Below are 12,614 nucleotides of genomic sequence, written 5' to 3' on the forward strand. Positions count from 1 at the left end.
CCGGTCTTTACTGCAGATATCCCACAAAGTTATTTCTCCTCTCTCTCTCTAAGTAGAACCATTGAAAATACGTAATGTATTTTTCATCGTGTACCCTTTTAATGATAATTAAATCTCACAACCCTACCTTTCAACTAATTGCAATGGCCTTGTTATTTTTGGTTTTGCCTGACTATGATTTCAAACTCATGATCATTAGTAACAATAATAGTCCTCTACCCTTTTATCATGCCTTACATCTGCAGGATTCTATGTTAAGCATTACTAGGTGTATTACACCAGTGCTCACACTGAGTCACAGAGGTTAATTAACTTATTAAAGATCTCAAAGCACGTCAGCGGTAGAATCAGGAATAATGACAGTCAGCCCTGAGCTCTGCTCTCCCTGGCCTTGACGCTCTGACAGCTCTTGCTAAAGGGTTAGACAGACTTTGCAAAATGCTATCAATCACTAAAAGCTGGACTTCTTTAGGAGAGGATTATTTGTGTGGGAAGGGAACGAGGGAGTCACTTCATTGCTAAAATGAAGCTGAAACTGGGGCTAATGGAAAGAAAAGCTCCTACTTGTCTGAATCACACTGCTTGAAGGCAGTGGGTGTTGCAGAGAGTTGGTGATGTTTCTTAAGGAATCTTGGGATGTTGTGTTCGCAAAACCAGCCTGAAGAGTGATGTACTGAAATTCAAAGTTTCCAAATAGAACAAGATCAGATCCAATTATCTCACTGATGTTTTCCATGGAGAACCTGGGAATAAGGGTAGCTCTTAACATGCAGGCTGCCAAAAGACCACATTCACCTAACTTTTGCTTGAGAGGAGATTGACACTTTTGGACTTTGTCCTAGTCAGCAGTGGATGACTGCTTGCTCAAACACACAGCCAGCCAAGTCTGATGTTGTAGATATCAAGAAAACTTAGAAACTTTAAAGACTGATTACTACAGAAAAAGGTATTTTTCTGTGTCTCTCCTCTTCCCTGCCACCATGCTGTTTTATTGCAAAATCAGGGCCTTTGACAGAAGCTGTTAATGCTGCTTCAGATTCTCATGGGATGGAGACTGGCATTAGTGAATTTAAATTGGCATTTTATGCTGATGGTATATTAATATGTATGATCTAGCAGAGACTTCAGCTTTTATTACAGTTTGAATCATTACTAATTTTGGCAAATTTTCTGGCTTGAAAATGAGCTATAATAAATTTGAAGCCATGCTTCTGCAAGGACCAGATAACACACTTGCCATCTAGATTTTCTCATTTAAGCTGAAATGCTAAGTTTTCCCAAACCCAGCTTATGTATCCTCCATTTCTATTCAAAAGAGAAAACCCTGATAGCAAAATATAAAATTGCCTTGATCCAATTTAAAACATAACCAACAGCCAAATCCAGCTTATCTCACTTAGATAGGTAGCCCCTTAGAAGTTAATAGCAGACTCCTATACTAAATTATATGTTATTGATCTGAATCTTCTGTGATACAAGCAGAACCCGATGCAGCTATAATACAGCCAGGGGGTGAAGTGAGGCAATGCCATAAAACAGATTTGAGTAGGCTGAACAGGACAGTTGTAGCAGGTATGAAGAAAAAGCACATTCATCCTTTCCAAAAGTGCATCTGATTTTGACCACTTTTTTATCCTGTTGATGTCACTGAAGCATCTGGCTGCCCAGCATTTCTAAAACTCAGGCTTCTTTCTTGAAAACCCATATAGGTTAACAGAAGGGTGATGAGGTAATACAGCAGGTAGGAGCTGTATTAGCACTTTGACAAAGCACCCCATAACAAGACTATCAGGCTGTACATGTCAATCCTCAGTGCAGGAGTAGGTAGTCATTAGAAAGTTGCGTTAGTACATCAGAATTCATGAATCCGTGATGATAGGCAGCTTAGGAACAATGCAGATTTAACTTGTTCAAATATGCTTTAATGGTGTCATCTCTGAGCTTTCAGGTCTGAGTCTCACAAAAAGGTGAATAGAAATTGTTGGTCAAATTCAAAATACAAAAAAAAGTTTGCAAAAATCAGAAAAATAATTCTCTCTTTTCCATTTTTAGCCTCATTAGAATGAAAACTATTAAACCATGAATTAGAAAATTGCTAATTCAACACTTTTAGATATTTCCAGAAACAGGAGAGATCAGCATCTTTTGTGAATATTCTATCAGGAGATGTTCAGCTAAACTGCACTCCCTCAAGTACTAAGATAAACAGCTACAGTATCGTTACTGTGGCTTTACCCATCCAGATTTTTCAGTTGTATTACACCTACTTCTTAGTTTGGTCTCCTGAGAAAAGAAGACGTGGCATCGCATCGGCCTTCTCTGTGTGTATGCATGCCTGTTTGGATCCCCTCCTTAATTCCACTTGAACTCCTCGTTTCTATTAACAAAATCTGGCAAATGTGTAGGAGATGGAAAGATCCTACAAGTCTAATAAAACCTGGCAGACTACTGGAGGAGAGACCCCTTCCCCTGGCTCTTCCCATCAAAGGACACTGCAACATGAACCTCACCGTTACTGGACACCAGAAAATCCACCACCATCTGTAACTCTCACGAAAACCATGTTCATTAGTTCTACCAAGGTCCTCCAGCCAACCTGGGCATGCCCTCCCACCATGAGGTTACCGGGAGGCCATCTCTTGTTCTTTTGAAAGCCCTCAAGCAGCATGGTTGCAGGCTCATGGGTGGCCCTCCGCCTGCCTCGGGACATGAGTCAAGGAAGGGGATAGAAAGCGTGGAGGCGTCAATCATGGAGCCTGATCCCAGTTTCCTGTAGTCCCTTTAGTGCTGTCCTCTGGCAGATGTGTTACCCAAAATAATGTAAAAAGCCACCATCTCTCAGAGGATGTCATGGTTTCCAGCCTCTCTGAGGGCAGGCAGGGAGGCCCCGTGTGAAATAACAGTGAACCTCATTCACCTACAAGGAAAAAATTACAAACTAGAGCAAGTTCTATCTGCTTTTAGTAGGGATGGTGAACGAGAGATGGTGAACGAGAGATGCTGAAAGAAAGAATAATGCCTTAAATGTGTTTCTAGAATAACTAGTCAAGGTGGTCTTCCACACAAGACAAGTAAAATAAATCCTAATTAAAAGCAAAATAAAATATAAGCCATTCAGATGGTTTAAGTTTACTTGTGGAATAAGCAGTTGTATGTATTTTAATTCAGACTCATTAATATGTGATTTGTGAAAGTATAGCTTTAGGAAAATAGGACTCAGAGGAAAAATAAGACTAAACAGATCAAGAGCTGGAAAAATTACAAGATCCAAAAGCGTACTTTCTCACTGCTCATAATATTTTCTTCTTTATTATGCTGATATTTTTAAAGATTTACTACTGCAAATTGTTCCTCCATATTATTTATACTGCCAAATGCAAACATGAGCCTTTAATATTATTAAGTCTCTAATGAGGAAGTGAAGTATATCTAGGAATCATGTTTGCTAGAGCACTAAAACACTTCATTATATGAGGAAATCTTTCTTTTTAGCACTGTGTTATTTGTGTTAACGTAAGCTGGGTCTCAAAGGGACTGGCCTTGCGGTCAATTAAATATTTGGAGTAAGTATCACAGCTTTCATATGTGAGGAACACCAACAGAGTAAAGTGTTCCTTGGCCATTTTATTTAACCTGTTTTGTACATAGAGACAATAGACATAGAGTTGAAGAGGACATTCCAAGGTGCATAAATTACAGTAAGCATAACCAACAAATAGATTACATGAAAGAAAAAGAAGCATATTCTTATATGCTCATCTTAAGGCCCATATGAATACCAAGATATTAATTTTTTATTTCTCTTTTGTGTCTATTGCTTCCATATATCAAACCTGATTTTTGGTACTGCATCTGCTAAGAGGCTAACAACACTGAAACAGTGCATGTAGTCCCATATTCCCATGCACTGACTGTAATTATATTTTAGCTACCATTTAAAAATTGTTTCTTTCATTTTTGTCATGTTTTCTTTGACTTAATAATAGCTTTTTCCAGTCTGTATCATGTTAAAATGCACAAAGTAATAAGAATTCTCTCCACATATTTCTCAGACTGCTCATCTGGTTTAGACTAAGGCCAGTCACATTCTGGTGGCAATGATATTTAAATTTAATTTCAAAAGCTTAAATTCAAAGATTTACATAAGAGTTCTGAAAATCCTACCACAAATTTCCCATATTTTTTTTCTTTTTAGTTTGTCATATTTCACTCTGAGATTTTCATGTATGTTTTTGAACATGGTTTACTTCTCTCCCTTACCAGTTGATTGTGCAAGCTAATACTACAAAATGTATAGGTAAAGGCAGTTTTCTAAATGCTGTGCAACGTAACACTGGCAAGAGATGTGTAAAAGCCAGGAAGGTGGTGATACCCTGAAGCATTTTTGCTAATCTGAGCAGCTGTCAAAGCCTTCACTGCAATCTGCTGAGATTGGAAACTGAGGTTCTGCTTCTATCTCAGTTTGTGATGTCCCTGATTTTACTGATCTTGGGCAAGGTGACTGTTTTTCCATCTTTGCTTTTTAAGACATTTTACTGCCTGAAAAGGAAGCCCTAGGAACTGCCACTGTGTGTTTGCTGGTTGATCAAGTACTACAAGGACCAGAGGATTTAGCCCCGCTCTGGAGGGACCGGCTCAGCAGTGAGAGGGTGCTCCCTTTCCAAACCAGTTTGGGCTCTGTCATCTCACATGAGTCTGGCAACAGTGAGTGGCTCTGTTCAGTGACAGAAACTGCTGAGGTTTCATAATGTGAAAAATCATCCCCTTACATTTTTTTTCCTTGAGCTAATGGATGCTAAAATAGATGGAAAGCTTTTGGTATCTGCATACCCTTAGGGAGCGGCTCTGTGCTGAGAGGAGATGTCTGCAGCAGGTGAGTGCTTTGTGGATTTGGCTCTGCAAAGACAAATTTAGAAACTGGGACATCTGAGGGTTGCAACAGTTGAGTTGAGAAAGGGAAATGAGACAGAAAACCCAAGGCAAGGCTCCCATGTTCCTTTACATTTATCCCTACCACTAACACCTTCTGCTTAGGCTGCAGCTGGACCCATGGTTCTGTCTGTGGTGGGAAAGGCGATGTGGGCAGCACAGGGCAGGGTTTCAGCAGCCAGCAGAGTCTGAAGTGAGCTTGTCACCGTGGGCTGAGTGACGATCCAGCTGGCTGTGAGAATGCTGTACAGGCCTGACAAGTGTGAGAGGTTAACACACTGGCAGACCTGCTTTGTCTCAGTCTTAGCCTCACCTCTTCTCGCTTTGTCTTTCTTCCTGTGTTAAACAATAGCTTTCTTTTAACACTGAACAAGAAAAAAAAAAAAGGGAGAATTAAGAAACAGCACTGTCTCAATCCTACAACAAATGTATTGGTCTGTTTTGTCCTATGGACCAAGTGTGTAGACTTCTCCTGCCTTCCCTAGTGCAGTCTGTAGTTAGAGATTTAAAGAAACACATATCCCCATGCACTCCTGCGGTCCAGACACCTGAATTCCTTTTCTCCCTCCTGCTCCCAGGGTCAGAACACCGTTCTCAGTTTTCCTTTTGCTCTCCTTGTTTGAGCTACAGCCTGCTCTCACTACTGGCTTTCCTGACCATCAGAAACTTCTTGGGGAAGGCCAGGTGTATTACACAGATCTAGGCTTCCCATTTAGGGGAAGGCATTGCCTTGTCAGCCTAAAGAGAAAGAGGGCAATCCCCGTTCCCTGCTCTGACACACCCTTCCCATTTATGTGAGTCATTTTGGCCCAAAACCTAAAGAATTTTAGTTATCTACCTCCTCATCTGTAAAACAAGGATAACATCACTTTCCTCCCTCACAATTCTTTACTGTTAAAATATTCTGTTAAGAAGATGTGGAAAAGTCACCTATCAGTTCTCTTGTCTACCTATTGACTTTGTACTACAGGGCTCCGAGTACAAATGTACTACTGAAAAAACAACTGTTCCACTGCTGGAGGTGTCCAAAATCGACGTCATCATTAGTTTCCACCAGTTAAGTTCCCAGAAGGCTTAACAGCCACGCTCAGGAGCGTGTGGCTTTTATAGCACTTTATAGCACTGGGCAGCTCGACTCACCGCTGACGCACAATCTCACCGCTCCTTTTCCTCCTCCCTCTGCAAGGCTCAGTCCGCTGGGGCTGACCTCAGAGCACACCTACCAGCTCAGGCTTCACAGCACATACTGGGAGGTGCTTTTACCCACCTCTTGTGTTGGAAGGTGCAGGCTTTTCTTTTAACTGACCTAAGGACTGGTGCCTTAACGCGGTGGCTTTGTTAGTGACAGGCATTGTATAGGGACCTCAGCTGAGTGGTGTAAATTCTGCTGGGCAGCATTAGCAGTAAGTGAAGTGAAAAGTGAAAAGTATTTACAGAATAAATGGCTCAAGGCCATTCAGTGGATGAAAAAGGCAGGTCCAAAATCCAGACCTCCAACTTACTGCTTTTTAGGACTCCTCTTTTTTTCTAGTGGTCGAAGTTGATCATTGACACACTTAATGTCAACTTTATTGAACAGAGACCATATCATGTCTTTGTGCCAATGAACGATATAGATGATAAATGTTTCTGTGTGTAAACTTCTTTACTGCATGTCTGCAATTTTTGGAAGTTTATTTGCTTAACAGATGAATGCAAATACTTGTTCAGGCTTCAGCAACTAACCGTGAGCTTTAAGACTTGTTTTAACTCCTCTGTCTTAGGGACACTTCCTCAAACTCTCTTAACACACTGCAATGATAAACTGTGGGGCAGAAAAATTACTTGCTGATCTGAAAAATAAAGGGAAAAAAAAAAACAAACAACCCTCCTCAGGTGATTCTCTGCAATGAAACAGGAGTTATAAGGACTAATTTTGGGCTTATAATCTTCTCTTCACCAAAATGCAATGGCATTCATTCTTTCCAGACTTCTGATGATAACAGATTTTAATAGCAAACGCTCAGGTCTAAATTCTGCTCTCAGAGTGAAGTTGCTGAGTCCTCCTGGCTCTAAGCTAGTTACAGGGTTTTATTAGTGTGACTGGGAAAATAATTTTCCTTTGAAATCCTACAGATGAATAATAGAGCAAAATGATTATGAAAAGCAGGGAGAAAAAACAAAAATACATGCTTCATTCCTACATACGCGAACTGAAAGTTCATCAGATTTTTTTCCGCTGACTTCAGCAGAGCCAGGAGCTTTCCAACTACCTTCAGGATTTCAGAGCAGTAATTCTCATATCAGGATTCTTTCATCAGAAGATTTGGGACTGCTGTATAGTTCACATTTTACTCTGCAGATCTTCTTAGGATGAGGCAAGAACTACAGGCAGAAATAAGCCTTGATTTTTCACTTGAACTAGCTCTTCCTCCCATCTCTGATGCCCAGGAGCAGCAGGCTTTCCGTGCTGATAAAGGACTCCCTCGACAGCAGCTACTCCTGCCAAATCAAACCCTCCTCAAAGTGTGTGTGCATGCATCTTGATACGCATGACTAAGAAAGCAAGTGCTTTCCTATTTCAAATTACTTTTGCTGCTTTACCAGGTAGGGCAAAAGGGAATACGGTGGATGCTGCTGAAGGTATGGACTGTCCTGGAGACAAGCCGCCACACATTTATTTTACCCATGGCTGGGTGTGGACCCAGTGTGAGCGGTGGAGTGTACACAGCTATTGCAGCTGTGGGCAACATTCCTGAGGGCATTGCTGTTCCTGCGCTCCTCAGCCTTTCCCCGTCTCACTAAACCTGCATTTCCCTCTTTGACCGTCCCAGTGATGCCATGACTGGAGTGGCTGTATGAAACCCGGATGCTGAGACCTTGGATGAGCAAACAAAGTTATAATTATGTTGCGTCTTTAAGCACAATTTAGGAAAGTATGAGGATTGTGGTTTTCATTTCCTGATTACATTGGAACTAATAGGACAAATTTTAGGAATAATCCCACGTAAGCACACCGGTAATATTTGTATCCATTTCTGTGGAGGTCTGGTATGCAGACAGCTGTTACCTTTAGATGAGTTTTGTACATTTGTCTGTATTACAGGATCCTGCACTGCAAAATTACTTCTGATATAAACCAAATTGCCTATGCTTCCATCCGTGCTGACACCTTGGCAAAGAAAGATAGTTTCCTATTCTGGCATGAACAGAGAAAGGGCACAACTGCCAGTGCACTGACATTTCATCAATGCCCAAGGTGGGCCAGAAAAGACAGGATTTTTTTCAAAACTGTGCCTGCCCTGGGATTCCTAAACCTTAATTTAGTTAATCACCTAATAAAAAGAAATCTAAAGGCTTTGAGGCTGAAAGCTGGCTACATCATGCTTTGGCTGCATTTGCACTGGTGACTAAAATGTGCCAGGGACCCTGGGAGGGCTCACAGCCTGACTCCTAAGCTCTCACCCCTGAAGCAGGATGGTCACCCCAAACTTTCTTGTGGGATTGGCCCCTGTAAGCTTTGCGCCATGCTCAAGAGTCTACTGGCGGGCCTTGCTTGGCCAAAACCATTCCATGTGTCATGCCAGCAGATTAACAGAGGTGATATCGGTTTTACAGACCTTGTGCCCATGTTTGGAACCATTATTTGCTCAGTTTAATTTACAGGTGTAGATGTCACTGCCTGTGTTCAGACCTCAGATTCTGGGCCACATATAAGGAGGTAAAGAAAATACATCAAGACATTGGGACAGAAAAGATGGTATAAACAAATAAATGACTGGAAATGAATAGATACATGCAAAGACAGCTGAGGAGAACACTACTTTTTAATAATTTTCTATAACATTCAGAATGACATTGATTCTGACCCTATCAGCCACGCAATTAAAACCTGTGGAAATACTAGATGATCAAAACCCAATACGAATAGCATAATTAGTCACTCGGGGTATCTTATTTCCTTTTTTTTATTTGAGGTAATATGATTTTGATCTGCAGTGGAATATTGTATAATGTGTTATAGCGCATTTTCTCCAAGCTGAGAGACTATTTGATGGTGCACTTTATTTGATTATTTATTTTATGGCCATGGTAATCCACTGAAACTGTGGGATTCTGTGAGGCAAGTCGGAAATGGCAGGTTGCTGGTGCTTCTCAGTACTATTTGAGTCTGTCGATGTTCTGTGAGGCATTGCCAATTGTTAAAAATTGCTAAGAAACTTTTATTAAGCAAATTATAGGTAGATGTAACTGAGACCCGTGGTCCCACGTACAGTTCTATGGGACAGGTATGTGCAGAGTTTTCCTTCTTGCTCTGAAAAAAAACCCAAAACCGATGTCTCTGTTGCATTGTCCCCATGTTGTCGTCTTAGTCATGGAAAAGAACCATTCACCAGTGGGTCTCAAGAGCCCTGATGGCTTTCCCAGAGGGATGCTCCTGGAATTTAGAGTTTGAGGCAGGAATTGCAGAACTGCTGACACACCCTGGTTCTGCCTCAGGAGTCCTCAGTCCAGAAAATATCCTATGATCCTGGCCTGGAGAGGCCAAATCTGTCGTCCTTTCCAAAAAGGATGGCATCTGACCCACACGTGAAGGAACCCGCTGAAGAAACCCCTGAGAGGGCTCCATCCCACTCTCCTCTGGGAGGTTTTCCACAGGGCTGGGGGGCAGCGATCTGGCCCTGTGTTTTCAATAGTCAAGTTATGTGGGGAATGTGTTAGGGGTTTCATGTTTCAGTGTATGTTGTGGGCTGTGCAGCAATGAAGGGGCAGAATCCAGGCTTGCTATTGATCCTAATGATGCGTTTCCAGATTCTGCTGTGTTTTAGTTTTTCTTAAAACGAAAGTGTTGTTTATACATATGTTGTTGTTTAAGGCAGCTCAACGAGCAATTTTGTCATTCCGACTGCTTTTTTTTTCTGTTGTTTTTGGTGCAGCAACAAAGAGAGCATTAGCTCGGGGCAGGGGGGGTGCCCTTCAGCTTTCTGTGCCCCGCCGGATATCCCAAAAGAGAAACAAACCTTTTAGAGAGGAACGAAACACGCACACTCAGAGGCGGGCGTTATTTACCGCAGGAGAGCCTGAGCGCGGCTCTGCAGGCTGTCACCTCCCTCCCCGACCCGCCGGGGGCACGGCTGGGCGGCCGGGACAGCGCCCGCACCGCGGGGTGGGACGGCGGCAACCGGTCCCCGCGCAACCAGAGCGCCCCGGGAAGGCGGGGGTGGTGCTGGGGCCGGGCGTGGGGCGGTGGCGCAGGGGAGAGGGAGTCAGTGCGGGAGGGCGGGGGGGGGGCGCCGCTGGGAACCGCAGCCGCCCGCCTCCCCCGGCGCGGCCCCGCTCCTCCGCCCGCCCCTCGCCGTCGGGAGCGGCTCCAGCGCCGGGCCGGGGCTGCGGCGCCGAAAAGTTTCGCGGTCCCCGGCCGCGCCATGGGCTTCGACCCGTCGCGCTTCGCGGCGCCGGTGGCGGCGGAGCTGCAGTGCAAGCTGTGCGGGCGGGTGCTGGAGGAGCCGCTGTCCACACCGTGCGGGCACGTCTTCTGCGCCGGCTGCCTGCTGCCCTGGGCGGCGCGGAGGCGGCGGTGCCCGCTGCGCTGCCGACCGCTGGCCGTCGCCGAGCTGCGCCCCGTCCTCCCCCTCCGCAGCCTCGTCCAGAAGCTGGAGGTCAAGTGCGACTACAGCCCGCGGGGCTGCGGCCGCACCGTGCGGCTGCGGGAGCTGCCCGCCCACCTCGCGGCGTGCCGCTACGGGCCGCCGCCGCCCGGTCCCGCCGAGCCGGAGCCGCCGGGACGGTCTCCCCCCGGCCGCTCGGGGGGCGGCTCCGCGACGCCAGGGGAGGCCCCGCGGTCGCGGGCGGGCGGCGGGCACCGGTGCTTGCGGGCGCTGCGGGGCGGCGGCAGCCCGGAGCCGGGCGGCGAGGTGCGGAGGGAGGCCCTGCGGTGGAGCCGGAGGGAGAAGTCGCTGCTGGCGCAGCTGTCGGCGCTGCAGAGCGAGGTGCAGCTGACGGCGCGGCGGTACCAGGCGAAGTTCGGCCGGTACATGAGCCACATCAGCAGCATCACCCGCGACCTGGCGGGCGGCCAGCCCAGCAAGGTGAGTGCGGCTGCAAGGGACCCGCAGGGCAGCGAGCCCCCCGCCCTGTCCCCTCCCCTTCAGACTTGCTCTCCCCGGGCCCGCTTTCTCTTTGCCCGAGCGGCCGAAGCGACGGTGCGAGCGGTGTCTCTGGGGGACCGGCACTCACCTCCCGCCCCCGACCCCAAATCCGCGCCAGGACCCTTCCCGACCCCCCTCCCTGCCCCGCATCCCCTGGCAGGTGCGAGCCGCTTCTGGCCGTCCGTCACCGCCCCCGGGACGATGGAGCTACCAGCCCCGAGGGGGGCCAAGCACCTTCGCGTTCCCCGGCCGAAAACCTGGGATATGCCCAGGTAGCGGCGGTGGCCGGGCCGGAGGGGATGGGAAGCGGGCGGGAGGGGAGACGGTTTCTCTCTTCGGCTGGCAGCCGGTAAACGGGTCCCGGTTCCCCGCGGCAGAGTGTCCGCATCAGCGGCTCCCCCTCCCTGTCTGCCAGGGACCTGGCTGCTCTTGCTGCTCAGTTTGCTCCAGCTGGGACAGCTCAGGGGCACGGAGCTGGATTTTGACTTTTGTTTGAGCAGCCGAGAAGTTGTCTTCAAAAACTGAAGCATAAAATTACTGTAAACTTGGGAAGTGATGGTGAAAGGACAGCAAAGTCTGTCGTTTGGCAGAGTGGAGTAACCAGTTGGTGCTGTTGATAGCAAAGACTGGTGCAGGGCTTCGCTCTCCTCTCGGGTCTGATGACATGGCTCAGATAGGGACTGGCTTCCTTTAAGCTGAACTAAAGCGTTCAAGGGTCCTGGCGAGCTGGCTTAACTCGCTGTCAGGGAGTTGGGTTTTTTTTCCAGCATTAACTCCTGGCTGGAAAATTGCTGTGCAGGCTTTGGCGCTGCTAGTTGCAGCCGTGGGGAGGGGTGTTTTAGTGCAGAGTTTGTTTTTTTTTTTAGCTGAATCTTTGCAGACCCTTGGGAAGCAAAATTCAAAGTGGAAGAGATCTGAGCAGCCAAACTCACTCCTGAAGCAATGTGATGTGCTGGGCATCTGATGGCTGCATGGGGAATGGGGAAGGGGATGCTGCCCACAGGACACCTGCCTGCCTAGAAACATGGGTCTTGGTGGCATTGAGAAACCTTGTGTTGGGAGACTTGACTGTTTAATCTTTTTTGCTTTTTCTTCTGATTCCCTTTGGCTAGCTAATCCATGAGGTTTGGGTTGCTGGCTCCAGGAGGTGTGCTCATACATCCACTTCATCTCTTGGCAGATGGGATAAGGTCATATGGAGGGGGACAGCAGCGATCATTAGGGAGTATGGGGTGTGTGGGAAAAGCAGTGGCTGCGGAAGGGAAGAGAGAGAGATTTGGACTTTCAGTGAGGAGGTGGCAGGGAGGCATGGGGGCATCGCTCCTCCTGGGCAGGCACTGAGCATCTCTGCCTTTCCTGAGCAGTGCCAGGAGGCGTTGCTGCATGTGCTGCCATCCAGAAAGCTCTACTGTGGATGAGGCCAGGGTGATGAATAAAACAGGCAATGGGAAGAAAAACTATCAAGAAAGTAAAAGTGTACTTCATTAAAATCAAATGTGTCATGCGGCAATAAAACATGTCAGTGTCACAGTTAATAAAATATGGGCCTCAGCGTTA

General features: G+C 46.5%; 1 protein-coding gene across 1 annotated transcript in view; it reads left to right on the plus strand.

Moving 5' to 3' along the window:
• The first annotated feature begins 10,334 nt into the window (after nt 1-10,334).
• Nucleotides 10,335-12,614, plus strand: part of PDZRN4 (PDZ domain containing ring finger 4) — a 248,803-nt gene continuing 246,523 nt past the window's right edge. Inside the window, exon 1 of the mRNA XM_086740010.1 lies at nt 10,335-10,997. Within this exon, the coding sequence (XP_086596136.1) occupies nt 10,335-10,997 (663 nt within the window). The remainder of the gene's footprint in view (nt 10,998-12,614) is intronic.

The sequence above is a fragment of the Chlamydotis macqueenii genome, chromosome 1 (genome assembly GCF_036417535.1).
Source record: "Chlamydotis macqueenii isolate bChlMac1 chromosome 1, bChlMac1.mat, whole genome shotgun sequence".
NCBI lineage: Eukaryota > Metazoa > Chordata > Aves > Otidiformes > Otididae > Chlamydotis > Chlamydotis macqueenii.